Source organism: Mesoplodon mirus, assembly GCF_964341445.2.
Source record: "Mesoplodon mirus genome assembly, chromosome: 15".
In the NCBI taxonomy this organism is placed as follows: Eukaryota; Metazoa; Chordata; class Mammalia; order Artiodactyla; family Ziphiidae; genus Mesoplodon; species Mesoplodon mirus.
Window position 1 is genome coordinate 4,777,501 of NC_138991.1, and position 15,224 is coordinate 4,792,724.

Here is a 15,224-nt window from a genome sequence, read left to right on the forward strand (position 1 = left end):
GCAGGAATGGTCACCAAGGGGGGGTCCAGCCTGCTCTGATCTGCCCCTCACTTCATCCAGAGCAGCCCCCGCCTGCCTTTCCCAGCCAGGGAAGCTGGCCTGGATGTTTGTTTGGTTATTAGATAACCAGGCCCAGGCACCACTTCTTTGATCAGACACCCTTGATAACAAGCAGAGGAAACAGACCATTTTATAGCAAGATTTCTTGGGGTGATCTTATCTTCCCCTGGTGTTTTTAACAGGGACAAGGATGAGGAGGTAGGTGTTTGGTGGAGAGGGAAGAAAGCGGCCCATTCTGCAAAGCTCTCCTATCGGCCCAGCCCCGGACTTTGATCTGGGGGGAGGGTGGGGTGGGAGATAAACACAGAGCACAGAGGGCCGGCCTCCCACCCACCCTGGACATCTGGCTCATGGCCCTCCTTCACACGGGTTGTGCTTGGCTCCAGCAAAGCCCACCCTGCGTCCCCCCCCATACCCCCTGCCGCTCTGACCACTTGGGGAGGGCCCCTGCGGTTGACAACTCAGAAAAGCGCACCTCTGGAGGCCAAAACGCGATAATGCCCACGGACATGACTCACGGCCAGCAGAGTCCGGGCTCAGGGAATAATTGGCTTCTCCCCCAAACAACCTTATAATTACTACCATTTCCAGTGTTCTCGGGTGATGGTCCTGTAGGTAAGAAAGGGGTCAGGAATCAAGCAAAAACCACCCTTTCTTCAGCAAGATGCGAGGTCTGGACAATATAACTTTTTTGGTTAAAAATAAATATCTATGTTTGAAGCCAAATAAGTTTAGCTTCAGTTCCTTCTCTCCCTTTTGTTTGATCTCCTTGTGACCAGAGGGGAGTCTCGTTCATGATGGATATGTAAGGATATTCACAACAACATTGGAATAGCAGAGGAATTGAAAATGCTATACATTGATCAATGGGAAACTAGCTAAATTAATTATATTGCATATACACAATAAAATACCATGAAGAAAGCAAACACATATACAGTCTTTGGTTGAACCATATACCATTCTAGGTGCCCTACATTGCATATACTATCTCACATGATTTCCCAACAATACTACCACTATATCCCATTTTACATACGAGACAAGAAGTTAAGTAACATGCCCAAGATGACACACACAGATACATAGATATATTTTTATGTCGTAATATTGACATTCAGTCCAGTAATCCTCCACTGTAACAGCTCCTTTACTTTGCTATTTGTTCATTTTCTTTTCTTTTCTTTTCTTTTTTTTTTTTTGAATAAAATCTGCACTGAACAGGGAGCTTATCTGCCCTTGTGCTTCTGTTTTCTCACCTGTAAAACCAGGAGAGCAGCACCAGTCGGCCTCGAAGGCCCTTTCCAGCTTCTCCCATCCTCCCAAGCATCACCCACCGGTAGAGTGTGGCTGGGCAGGCACGGGTACCACCTGTAACTCTCAATCTCAACAGATGAGTTGAGCTAAGACGTAGGCATCACTTTGCAATAGTGCTTCCCTGTCATTCCTAAGCCTCTTTGAAGAACGGCTGTTCATATAGAATGGGCTTTCTCATTTAGGATGTCCAGATTCAGAATGAAGCCAAGAGCACGGTCAGACAGGGCATCCTGTGCAGACACAAGAGCATCCCAGACACAAGCAGGGACTCAGGAGTTCTGCCACCTTCCAGCTGTCTGGCCTTGGGACAGTGGCCCAACCTCTCTGAACTCAGTTTCCTCGTTCTGTGAAATGGGGTCAACAAGACTTTCTACTTCTCATCAGGTTGTCCGGATATAAAGTATATGCATCTAAAGCACCTGGCCCACACCAAGGTCGAAATAATTATCAGAAATTCCTCTTATTTATAAATAAGCCAATACAACAATTAATACATGAGCACCAGGCTTTGCAGGGAAGTTCCCGTTTCTAATAGGAGTACAATAGGTTCTGAAAGTACTGAATCATAACCCCACCTGAGACATCAATGTCACGCCTCCTCCCCGTGTCAAACCGTTAATACTCAAAGCCCCATCAGCGAGCTGGGACAGCAAAATGCCCGCATTCAGGAAGTCCAGAGAGTACAGCCTCAAACCCTCACGCACAGAATAGCATGCAGTGCTTAAAACTATCCACAATTGTATATTTTGAAAATTTAAAGGCACATAGTTGCCACAAATAATCACAATTATGCAATTATAAATAATCACCCCTCACAACTCTCCTCCCGCCCATAAGTTACCCCTTTCACGGAAACTTAATATGTGGCGCGCGTGCGGCCACTGTCTGACGGGGAGCTGGTGCCATCGCGGTTTCAGGAAGGCCACCTCGAGTCTCATGCTGTTCTCAGCAATCCATAGAGACCCGAAAAAAATGTCATTTTCAGGAAGGGAATTGATCCTTTCTCTCACGTTTCCATTTGTGTAAGATCACGCTGTGGCCTCATTCCTCACTGTGCTATTCTGTTGCCTCCGGACAGCCCGGGGGTCCCCAGTCGGGGGTCCTCGGGTTGAAGTTGAAGTTGAAAGGCTCCGGAGGCCCCTGGGAGCCTCACCCAAGCTTCTGCTAATGAATCAAAAGATGGGGTGCTGTCTACCAACCCCCAGGGCCAAGCAGCCCACAAATGTGGACCGGTGGGTCTATAAGCCCTTTAGAGGGCAGGTCAACCGCCTGGACGTGCACCCTGGACACGGACCTGTCCCTACGTGCCCAAGTCCTCCCCAAGGGGACAGTCTCCATCTCTCTTCTCTTATTCTCTCCCTCTCTCCCTCCCTCTTTCTCATTCTCTTATCCTTTCTCCCTTTTCCAGTCTCCTTTCTGTCCATCTCTCTCTCCTCTCAGCCTTATTCCTTTGTCCCCGCCTTTCTCTGTCTCTCTCTGTCTCTCTGTCTCCGTCTCTCTCTCTCCCTCTCCCAGTTAAGGACAACACAATGAAAACAGACACCTTGATCTACGCATCTCAGGCCTCCACCCCCACCCCCACACAGCTTTACTTCCCTTCTCCCGGTGGTCTGTGCACGTAGCAACAATCCAGGTACATTTCTCTAATCCAAGTGATTCTCTGTCTCTTCTTCATTCATAAATCCAAGAACTTGGGAGGTCCTCCTTCCCAGATGCTACTCCTGTTCTTCAAGGCTTGCCTGCCACTGGGGAGCTGCCTGGGGAGGCCCAGGGCCTGGGGTCGGGGGTAGGAGGTGACTGGTTTGGGGGCATCCCGTCCATCCCCCCGCTTCCTCCTCGCAGCTGCCTTGCCTCGGAGCTGCCACCCTCAGCTGACTCACTCAGATGGGAAATGGGGGGGGGCGGAGGAGGAGTTGGGGTTGGGGGAACCGCCCTGGTCTACTCCACACTGTTTGCCCAGATGCTCTTTGGAGCAGAGACGGGCTAATCCCAGAGAGCGGCTGTGGGCTGCGGGGCGCCCCAGGTTGGCCACATTCACTGCGCTCCTGCACTCGCTGGCCTCCAAGTTGACGCAACTTTTCCAAGAGTATCTGTAAGGCCTGTAAAGACGCCTTGGGGGTCTGAGGGCCCCGAGGGCGTACAGGAGCTTCCCCTGACCCCCTCGCCCTTCTAGGAAACGGCCTGGATAGGGGTGCGCTTTGGCTGGAGGAGCGCACCGCACCGTCTGACTTGTCCCGGACAAGAGTTTGAGAGAGGCCTCCCTGCTCACTGCAAAGACCTGGCGGGGAGGCAAGAACCCGGGCACGGAGGGGGGTCGACTGGGGGTTCTGAATGGCAGGAGGAGCTGCGCCAGAGGGCTGGGCGCGAGGCGCTGCAGTGCGCGCACCGCCTGAGGCTGTCTCCACCTCTTCTGGCAGCTTGGACCTATGAGTGCGCAGCTCGACTTACAACCATCAACAGCCCGGGAGGTGAGCGCGTGAGAGCGCCGAGGGGGGCGCCGGACCCTCGCAACTTCCTCGCAGGACCCCAGCGGGCTCCCGGAGTGCGCTGCCACCGGACAGCCCCGCGCCCACGCCTCCTCTCCCTGGGGGCTGTCCTGCCACCCCGACGGGATGCCCGCAGCCATGCTCCCCTACGCTTGCGTCCTGGTGCTTTTGGGAGGTAGGTGCCACCCTCCCCCCACCGGCTCGCCGGCCGCCTAAGGTCGGAAGGGAGGGAGCTGCCGTCTGAAGTTCCTTGGGGCTTCTTGGGGACTGCTGTATGCGCCTGTGAACCAGGCCTGTGATTCTGCGCTGCTTTGCGCTCTCTTCTCCAGCCTCACCGGCCAGCACCTGCCTCACCTCCAGGCTCTTCCTGGGCTCTGTGTGGGGTAAGCCAGTTCCGGCACCACATGCGCGCCCGCAGCAGGCTGACCTCCAGGCACCCGGAGCAGCTCCTGGTGCCGGGCCCTGGGGTGGCGGGGACCTCCAAAAAAATTCAGGAGGATCCCAGGCCCACTGAGACTCCCTCAGCAAGGTACAAGCTCCACGTCACTCAGACCAAGGCTACAGAATCTGGTCTTGCCCACTGAATCCTAGACCTGCTGGGACTCAGAGCTGTGTCCTGCAGCAGAGCTGGGGAAGAAGTTAGGGGAGGGTACAGTGACCCTGGGCCCTCCCCTAACTTCTGGTACCCAGCAGGCCTGGGCCGGGGAGGCAAAGGACCACAGGACCCCTGGTAGGGGAGACAAGTGCCATCTCCAGGACTAACTGCTGTCCGGCTGCCTCTTCTTAGGGCGTAGGAATGAACACAAGTCTGCAAATGCCAGCTGCCCATGGTGCACCACCATTGGCAGAAATGACAATAATAGCCACAGTGTGCCAGGCTCACCCCCAAGCACCTTCACCTTGTGAAGGGTTAAGAATTCTGGCCCTGGAGTCAGACCACCTGGTTCCAAAGCCCAGATCAGCTTCATATCAACCTGTGTGGCCTTGGGCAGGCATGTCCATCAGCGCTCTTAGACTCAACTTTCTCATCTGTCAAATGGGCTCACCAGATCCTCACCTCTGTCTGGGATTCCTGTGAGGATTTCAAGAAGGAGAGCAGGAGAAGCACCTAGCACCTGCTTCCTGGCCCTGAGGCGTCAGGTCCTGCAGGAAGACACGCTGCGCAGCTATAGCCAAGCACACTTTACTCCACTACGGGCAAGGAGCAAAGTCAGGTCTCCCTGCAGGAGCTCTGCAATCAGCCCCGAATTTCTAAGCAAGATATTTGAAGGAGAGATGGACGGGGTCTGAAGGAAAGTGGAGGGAAGGTGTGTTAGCAGTTTGAAGAGCTGCAGATACATCCACCAAAAGGGGACATTTATCTCAGGGCTGGGGTGAGAGGTCACACAGCTGTCCACCGACATGGAGTCCTCCCTCAGAGCAAAAGTAGGCCACGGCAGCCCTGTGCCAGGACAGTAAGAGTGGAAGGAAGGCCGCGAGGAGGGGGTGGCTGAGAAGAGAGTCTGTGTACTTTCCTTTCGGGCACGGAGCTGGGAAGGGGAGAAGGCGGATGCTGTGCCTCCATCTCTCCTCCGCCTCCTCCCCGGCTGTTCCATCCCGTGGGAATGGGACAGTGCAGCGCAGCAGGACAGATTAGCCCAGAAACCTGCAGTCTTGGTCACCGCGCAGTGCTGTTGTCCTTGGCAAGCCCCGAGCTCCTGTCATGCCGATAAAATCACCGCAAGTGTAGCCTCGCGGCTCGTTCTCCGGAGCCCTGCTGCTTTGCTCCTGGGCGGCCTGTCACCACCGCAAGTCAGACAGATTCCACAGGAGAGAAGCCAAGAGCGCCCGGAGGGCCCAGGCGAGCGCAGGAGTCCGCTGTGGAGCCCGTGATTCAGACCTAGACGCTAGGAAGGGCGCCGGTCCCGTGCGGGCTGCCTTCAAAGTTCCCTGCTCTAAGCCAGGAACCATTTTCCACTGAACCCTTTTCCAAAAGTCCTTTTCACCACTGGCTGTATCACCAGGCGAGAGGATCTTTGTGCTTTAGTGAAAGGAAACAGAACCCCGTTAATCCTTCAGATACTTAGATGATTTAGGTACCTGAGCTGAGGGAAGCCTGAACTTCACGTCTCCAGGTTCAAAAACTTTAGTGTAGGCACACCAACGGCCCCAGCATGGGAACTCACCTTGACCCAACACACACACACACACACCCAGGGTTTCTCACCCTTGGTACTGCCGATGCTGTGGTCCAGATCCTTCTCTGCTGGGGGCCGTCCCGTGCACTGGAGGAGGTGTAGCGGCATCCCTGGCCTCCACCTACCACATGCCAGTAACAACACCTCCCAGTTATGACAACCAAAAATGTCCCCAAACACTGCCAGATGTCCCCTGGGGGCCACAGTTGTCCCCGGTTGAGACTCACGGGTACGAGCAGATCAAATTCAACTGGTAGCTTTTGAGATGAATCTGTCAAAATCACCGGGTCAGATGGATTTTGTTATTCTTGCTCTGAGCAATCAGGAAACCAAAGGCACAGTTGGCCCAAGAAAAACAACACAATCTAGGTAGTTTCTAATTTGGATGTTGATTTTTCCCATTTGTTCTCTCTCCCTCTTGTCTCTGAAAATGTCCTCCCTGGGGATAACAGGAGCTAGGCTGTGGGTAAGCGTGGTTAGTTACCCGCTGGAGCAAACCCTCCTCAAAACCCTGCAACGCCAGATGTGTCTTGTGCCAGTGCAGCGGCTTCCAGCTTTGGTTCACTCCTCAGCGATTTCTGGCTTTTAAAAATCTCCTTACTCAACAATTTATGCTTGAGGGGGAAAATGAAAAACCACAGCTTCTTTTTTTTCTCTCATTTGTATTTTTTTTTCTAATTTCAGTCCTGCTTTTATCTCTAGCCATATACTTTGCAATGGCAAGTTACCATTTAGAGACAGATTAACTAGAACAAAATCATGGGCCATTCCACAATAAATTAGTTGTTGATATGGGGGCTCTGTTTCAAATCCAAGAGTAAAGACTGGGGAGAAAATTAACTTAAGTACACTCGTCTGAAAAATCAAAGGTGAAAAGAGATCGGTAATTCTATTCGTTATTTAAAACAAAGAAGAATTTTGAACAGAATCTGCCCCCTGCCGCTTTGCGAGGCTCGTGTTGTAGACAGATCATCATGGCCAGCTGTTTCACTTATGTTCTGACCGAGACTGCAATCTCCAAATTCAAAACAACCAACTCAAGGCTAATAGAGCAGCTTCCTTGATTTCCAAACCATCTGGATGGCAAACTAGTAAGAAGCTCCATGTGAAGAAGTATTTGGGAAATGTATTGCAAGTTCACTATGTTCATGAAAACTGTAAGCCAGAATGAACCCCTGGTAAGACTTCCAAGATACAGTGCTTCACTGCCAAAGTCAGTCTCTGGACTTGAGGGCATCTGAGCTGAGCTGGGGGGACTCTAGGGAAGGAACTGAACTCTGAAGTTGGCGCCGTAGGTGGCCATGAGTTGTGGCCAGGGGTGGTGGTGTGACCGTTCCTCAAACCAGAATGGCTTTCAGAAGCCCTTTGTGCAAAGCCCGCCCCCGACCCTGGAGCCGGGAGTGCAGGTGTCATGGTGAACAGGATGTCCCAGAGAATGTCAGGCCTCCCAGCGGGAAGGGCAACCAGTTCATTGGGCATGGGGACACCGGGGAGACAGGGCTGGCGCCCGCCCAGGCCCTCTGCCTGTGCGACGGGAGGTTGCCTGGTCTCAGCTGAATCGAAAACATGTCTTAGAATCTAACACACGTCTCTCTCCGTGCTACGGAGAGCTTGAGAGCAGCATCTTGGGAACTGAACAGACCTGGGTCCCATTTTAGCTTTGTCACCTGGGTCCCCATCAGTGAGTCGAGAATGGCGATAGCTCCACCCTCAAGGGATGATCGAAGGGTAAAATGAGATGTCGTGTGGTCAGCACTGGACACCAAGAGCCTTGTGAACCCTCCCTGCTGTTAGTGCTGAGAGCTGGACCCTGCACTCGACTCTCCAGACCCGGAGAAGAGAGAGGCAGGTCAGGGCTCTCAGCCAGGCGCCAGTTCAACTTGAGCTTGGGTGCATCCCTTCCTGGCCATCTCCTGTTGGTGGGTGCTGTATTTTCTTCCCACTCTGATGTTCTGTGTGTCCTCAAGAACACCGTGGCTAGTCTAATGATACGGACAACAGCAACAAAATTAGCGACTGTTCCTATTCAGCGAACCAGGGTCAGCCCTCCTTGTACACCATCTCCTATAACCCTCCTCCAGCCCCAGCTGTCAGCCTCAGTTTCCTGACCTGTGAAATGGGAAGGGTGGCCGCCCTCACTGCTGGGGTCGGACCTGTCTAGCAGAGAGGGGCCCAGGTGAGTTTCCGATCAGAGAATGCGTCTGGGGGGTCTTGATGTGTATGCGCCACTCACTGGGGGAAGACGATGAGGACCGAGAAACAAAGGGGGCAGCTGCTGCCCTTGTCGAAGTCGGAGTCAAACAGACAATGCAATCTCCAGCTAGCAAGTAATAACAATACGAGAGTGGTGAGCACTATACAGAGCAGGTCCGGGGCATCAGGCCTGGATTGGGAGGTTAAGGCAGGCCTCCCTGAAAAGGTGAAATAGCTGAAACTTGAAAAACAGAGGGCGGTTTAACTAGAGGAGACGGAGGAAGACTAGGAGCACCCCAGGAGAGGAACTAGCATGTGCAAAGGCCCGGGTGCAGAAGAAAACAGCAGTATGTTCAGGGACCAGAGAGAAGGCCGGTAAGGCTGCTGAGGAGGGAGCGAAAGTGCGGAGGCTGGACGAGGTCAGAGGTTAGCAGGGGCTGAATGGCCGAGGGCCATGGGGCCTCGGAAGGAGTCGGACGTTATGTCAAAGGCAATGGAGGGTCCCCTGAAGGGCTTTCAGCAGGGTGTGGAGGGGCAGGGGACGCCTCTGGAAGTCGTGAGTTCCTCACCACTGGAGGCATCCTGGAGCGAACGGGATGATGGTGGGTAGCACTGGCTAGGGAGTTGCCTGGATTTGCTTCTAGCCCCGAAAGTCTGATTCTAAGGAGTCCCATCAACCTCCTAGTACAGGACATGGGCTTTCAACTGTCATTTTGGCCCCCCGTAGACCCCCCTCAAAATTTAGTGCCCAGTAAGGATACTGGTAATGGTGATAGGCTACACTCACCAGCATTCAAGGTGTCCAACCATCCCGGGCTCAGTGCCGCCCCTACTTCAGCACTTGAAGCAGGCTCTGCCCTGGTCCCCATCTTACAGCATCCCTGGGAGGAGAAGCAGGGTGGGACGCACAGCCTCTCCCCAGACACCTCCTCTAGGTCATCACTCCGGCTCATTTTCCCTGATCTCTTCTCCTCACCCACCACCACTAGCATTTAATCGAGGCCGTCAGCCACCCTCAGGGGCCTCTTGTGATTTAAAACACTTATATTCCATCAAGATGTAGGAGGTAAGAAAGTCCACCAACTAGAGTCACTTATGTTTTATGGGACTCAGTCCCAGCCAGAGCCTCCGTCCAGCTCAGCCGTGCTCACACTCCAGCCTCCTCCTTTGAGCCCCTGCCAGTGCTCCTTGGTCCCCGTGTGACCCTCATCCCCACACACTTCACAGACAAGCTTTCTTCCTCCTCAGAGAAGATGTCACCAGCCACCTTCTGTGACCAGGACACAGTCACACTGTGTCAGCCTGTCCATCAAGCCACACCCCTTTCCACCACAGTCTCCATGCACACACATGCTGTTCCTTCTGCTTAGAACACTGTTCCCTGCCCCTAGCCTCCCCTAGCCTCCCCTTCCCCTGCAGGTTTGGGTATAAATTCCTAGCCGTGGAATTGCTGCAGCAAAATGTGTGGGTTAAATTCTTCTACCAGCCTTCCTTCCGAACGGGTTGCACAGTCAACACCCCCCACGGATGGCCTATGAGAGCCCCCATTTCCCACATCCTTGCCAACCCTGGTCATTATGGTTCTTTAAAAATCTCACCAGTGGCAATGCTTGGTTGGTTAGACTCGCATTCCTTTAATTATGAGCAAAGAGGAACGTCTTATCTGTCTTACCCCTTTCATTGATTTTCCTGTGAGATGTCTGGTCGTATCCTTTGCCCATTTTTATATCAGACTTAAAAAAAATCTTTTCTTCTTTTTGATTTGTTAGTGCTCTTTATGTAGAGAGAAGTAGCTGTCTCCTGTATATGTTGCAGTTTTTCCCAGCTTGCTGTTTGTCCACCGAAGCTTCCTAAAAGAGAATTTACTCGTTGTTTCTCGTTTCTTTCATGTTTACTCCATTGAAACGTGCAGAGGCGCATGGGTTTTAAGCTACATGTGCATTTTTTTACCCAGGAGGAGAATAGATGGCCAGATATTCTTACCATAAATGACCATGTATGGGGTCTGTGTGTGAGAGAGAAACTGACTTTGCTCAGAGGGAGAGACACAGCCCAAGCGCTGTGCTAAGCACATCATCAGTGATACCCCGTTTGATTCCTGTAACCTCCTATGCCATGGGCACCATTTTACAGAAGACGAAAGCAAGACCACACACCCAAGGTCATCCAGCCAGCAGGCCCAGGGGCTGAGATTTGTGGGCCCCTCCTGGGGCAGTTCAGCTCGACGTTCAGGCAAGGACCTCGCTGCCCTGCTGCCGGTTTGAAAGAACCAGGGTTTAGAGCCAAGTCTGGGCACCAGGAGATACACGCGCTCTGAGGCATCTGGGCTGGTGGTTTACATAACACGACTTAATGGGGAAGATTGCAGCACAGAGACCACAGGCATGCTAACAAGAGCAGCGTTTTAAATCCCCAATTAAATGTTAATCTGAGAGTTGTTGGAGAGGGAAGTATCCTAATGGTCCATCTGCAGAGACCGCAGAGCTGGCTGGGCTCTGGAATTCAACTTCCCGCATTCAAATTCCCGCTGCTCCACCGACTGCAGATTGCTTAATCCTTCCGTGCCTCAGTTTCCTCCCTTGTGAAACAACGTCTACCCCAAGGGGTTGCTGTGAGAAATAGGTGTTACTGTCCACGTGAAAAGTTTAACACAGTGCTAGGCACACAACAAGGGCGTGGTGATGTCACTCACGTCATTATTTTCTTCTATGTTTTCTAAATTAATCAATTTATTTATTTTTGGCTGCGTTGGGTCTTCGTTGCTGCGCACAGGTTTTCTCTAGTTGCGGCGAGCGGGGGCTATTCTTCGTTGCGGTGCACGGGCTTCTCATTGCGGCGGCTTCTCCTGTTGCAGAGCACGGGCTCTAGGCACACGGGCTTCAGTAGTTGTGGCACGTGGGCTCAGTAGTTGTGGCTCGTGAGCTCTAGAGAGCAGGCTCAGTAGTTGTGGCTCACGGGCTTAGCTGCTCTTCGGCACGTGGGATCTTCCCGGACTAGGGCTTGAACCCGTGTCCCCTGCATTGGCAGGCGGATTCTTAACCATTGCGCCACCAGGGAAGTCCCACTCACATCATTATTAAGGTGACAGAACACTGCCCTACAGGGCCCAATCTTGGGATTATCCTATACCACCCTTCTTAGGGGTGGCTGCAAGGCATTCTGGGACATCAGGAGTGTGGCTGGAGAGGAAGGGTCAGAAAGGGTGGTGACACAGAGGAGGATGGGGGTGCAGAGTAAGAAAAGGGCGTCAGAAGCCCAAGTCCCTGCTTCCAAAGGCGTGTGGGAGCTTGGGTTGCCTTTGTCTGGTAATGTATCCAAAGTGCCCATCTGGTGGGTGGGTCAGTGTCATGCATTTCAGGAAGTCTGTATTTGTGTCCTAAGGCTACTGTACAAGGTACCACAAACTAGGTGCCTTAAAACAACAGAAACTTATTGTCTCACAGTTCCAGGAGTCTGAAATCCAGGTGTCAACAGGGCCATGCTTTCTCTGAAACCTGTAGAGGAGAATCCTTCCTTGCCTCTCGTAGCTTCTAGGGTTTGCTGACAGTCCTTGGCTTTCCTTGACTTTAAATGCATCACTCCAGTCTCTGCCCCTGTTGTCCCATGGCTATTTTCTCCTCTTCTTATAAGGAGACCAGGCGTCTTGGGTTAGGGCCCATTCTACCCCAATACGATCTCATCTTAACTCTTTATATCTGTAACATTGCTATTTCTAAAAAAAAGAGAAAAAAAAAGGTCACATTCTAAGGTACTGGGGTTAGGACTTGAACATATCTTTTTGGAGGATGCAATTGAACCCATAACACCTACTGTTGTATCTGAAGGGCCCACTCTGCTGGGTGGGATGGCACCAGGTGTTTCTGGAAAGAGGAGATTCGAGAAGTTATGGGATCAGCCTGTAATTGAGAGGTGAGTGGGACAGGCCCAAGCCACACCCAGGGACCTGGGAGGGAAGGGAGGCTAGGAGACCAGAACCTAAATACTCACCATTAGGCAGTGACTTAAATAAAATTTGAGGGAATTAAGGACCCACAAAAAAACTATATATCTAAAAAACATTGAATGATGGGAAGATATTTTGGGCATAATGTTAGAACAGAAACCCAGTGTATGTGCATTTGATCTCAGTTATGTTTTCATGGTGGAGGGGGGCATCCTTATCTTTTAAAATACAGACAAAATCCTATGAAATGGGTGGTTATTTCTGAGAGGTGGGATTATGGGTGATTTCTCCCTTTGTCTTTTTATGGTTTTTTCTGTACTTCCTATAGGATTCATTCCATCTGGAGCTGGGGAGTCCAAGGAAAGGGGCTGAGTTTGCCCCAAATCCCCCAGATTTGCACTCCCGCACGTTTGCTAGGATCTCAGCAGGAGAGGTTGGTTAGAGAAATGATGGAGGCTGAGGCCTGTGAAACCTGACCTGGCTGCTGGGCGGGGTCCTGGTATCAGAAGTGGGATCAGCCCCAATGGCACCATCTCTCCTGGGCAGTAGACATGCTCTTAGGCAGGCTGGTGTTCCTGGGCGCTGAGGTGAGGGACAGCAGTGTCCCAACCATTCAGATATTTAGACAGGAACTTGTACCCTCCTTGCTGCCAGGAGAGGGGGATGCCAAGGTGCCCTGTGTCCAGTCAAATAGACAGGACTTCAGAAGAGGGAACTGGAGTCCTACTAGGGTGGCTGAGGCCAGACCATAGCTCTGGATGGATCAGTATCATCAATAGCCAGCATCCACTGGGCACCTGCTTTTGTGCGGCGCTGTGGGAGCATTCTGTTATTTCTGCACGACTGCCTTGTGATTTGGGCAGTGCAATTGTCACCATTTCTCACCTGAGGAGATGGAGGCCACTGGACTAGGGTGCTTCTCAAGGGGCAGAGGCTGGAAAGACTGCAGCCTGGTGTGCTCTTAGTTGCTCAGGAGCCATCCACAGCATGGAGATCCCAGCCCCAGTTAGCCCAGAACCCGCGGCTCCCTGGGGGCCCTAAGGCACTGACAGTCTCTCCACACAGTGAGCCCAGGGCCAGGAGACCCACCACCCATCACATAGAGGAAGGAGGGAAGGTGGAGTCCAATGCCAGGGAGATTCATTGTGCTACTTGTTGGTCCCATGAAGTGGGACCAAAGTGGAGCCTTTGCCCCCCAACTGCTTCTCAAGTCCTCTTCTGCTTGAAGCCAAACTGCAGTGGACAATCGCTGGGTTTGCCTGCCTAGGTTCCATGCTCCCTTTTTCTGCCAACAGCAAAGTTTCCCTTACTGGCTCTAATCCTGGAGGACTCGTTAATCAAAGTGCCTCCCCTCCACCTGGGGCTTGAGTCTCAGGCCGGGCAAATAGCTGCTATCCCCAGAGCTGAATGTGCATTACAATAGTTGAGCTGCCCTCCTCAAGGCTCAATATTAAATGATACACAAAAAAGGGAAGCAAAGCAATAGCTCACACCCAACCAATCTTTCCCCAAAATATGCATAAAAACAAAGCACAAGACATAGATGTGTTTAGTTTGGAATTACCAGTGACCACAGCAAAACGAAATTATTTGTTCTTTGAAATGTACAATTAGAGTTGTTTTAACATGTGTTTTTGGTGGCTGGGTGTGGTTTCTAGATAGTTTGAAACTGAAGTCTACTGTTTGGCCCATCAGCTTTAACCCAGTTCTGATGGGCTCCACTTTCCTTAACAGCAAACCACAGGTACTGAGATGAAAACCAACTTGCCAGGGGGTGAGAGTGCCTGGGCTTTTACAACTGATGTTTGGACTTATTTTTTCTTCCACAGTCTTACAATACGTTTGCATTTCATCTGCCTTTTGCAGGGGAGGTCAACTTAAAGTAACCATTGAAATCTCAGAAAAGGTAATAACCTTGTGATCCAGCAACTGGCTGCATTTTCCTGTAAACCCCACCCCAAGCTTTCAGGGACTGTAAAATGCCTGTTTGGGGCAATTCCAAGATGTATCCATTTCTGCCATTGATGGTGATTAGGGGCAGCCTGACTTCCTGAGAAGTCAGAGTTCCAGATTACATCTAAAGAACTAAGCCCAGTCCCATTCTGGGCATCCATTACTGCTGTGGACAGGGGCCCAGGGAACAGAGATTAGGATCCTGAGCTTCCAGAATCCTGTAAAGGCTTCAGCAGAACATGGAATCACTTGGAATTTGCGTATTCGTCACCAGAGAGCTTCTCAGAATGTTTGAGGCCAGAGCTGCTGGAGTTCATTATTAAGAGGGTGAAACATATTCCCTGTATACACAGATAGTTTGCTCAGAAAGTTCTTTTCTTCTTTTTTTTTTATCCCACTTAAGTATTAATACAAAGACAAACTTCTCTCTCCTCCAAATTCTGATTTAGAAGAACTAAATGAATGAGCACACATTTACTATGTTTTTACACAACTTCCTGTCATTTCAACTCAACGATGGAAATACTCCTTCATTCCAGTGTGCTTCAAGGGGCGTTCAGTGGGTGCCAACAATGTGCCAGGCACTGTTCCCCATCCTGGAGACACAGTAAGGAACAAAAGGGGCCTGGCATGGCCCTCACGGGGCTGGCATCTAATCGGGCAGTGGGGTTGGGGGAGCACAGACAATAAATAAGAAAACAAATAAATGAGAAAATGACTCAGGGCGATAGCGCTATGAAAAGAAGAAACGATAGTGACTGGGAAGGTGGGGTTGCCAGACGAGGTGTCCCTGGAAGGCCCCTCCAAGGAGGTGACACTGAAGCTCGCTCCTAAAAGAGGAAAAGGAGCAGCTGCCTGACGATCGGGACGACAGGAACCTGAGTAGGGGCTCAGCAGGCGCAGAGACCCTAAGGCAGAAGGCACTTTGGCCCGTGTAAGAAACTGAAGGAAAATCAGAATGTCTGGGGCAGGAGAGAGCGATGGAGAGTCAGAGAGGTGGGCAGGCCGGCTCACGGGGCGCCTGAAGACCTCGGGGGAGGCTGTGGTCAAGTTGAAGGGCTTTGGGAAGCCAGGGGCAGGTCTAGGGGGGTTCAA

General features: G+C 51.7%; 1 protein-coding gene across 1 annotated transcript in view; it reads left to right on the forward strand.

Annotated features, from left to right (window-relative positions):
* Nucleotides 1-3,873: 3,873 nt before the first annotated feature.
* Nucleotides 3,874-15,224, forward strand: part of APCDD1L (APC down-regulated 1 like) — a gene marked incomplete at its 3' end in the record, with an annotated part of 49,687 nt that continues 38,336 nt past the window's right edge. The window contains exon 1 of the mRNA XM_082645358.1: nt 3,874-4,038. Within this exon, the coding sequence (XP_082501484.1) occupies nt 3,990-4,038 (49 nt within the window). The 5' untranslated portion in view covers nt 3,874-3,989. The remainder of the gene's footprint in view (nt 4,039-15,224) is intronic.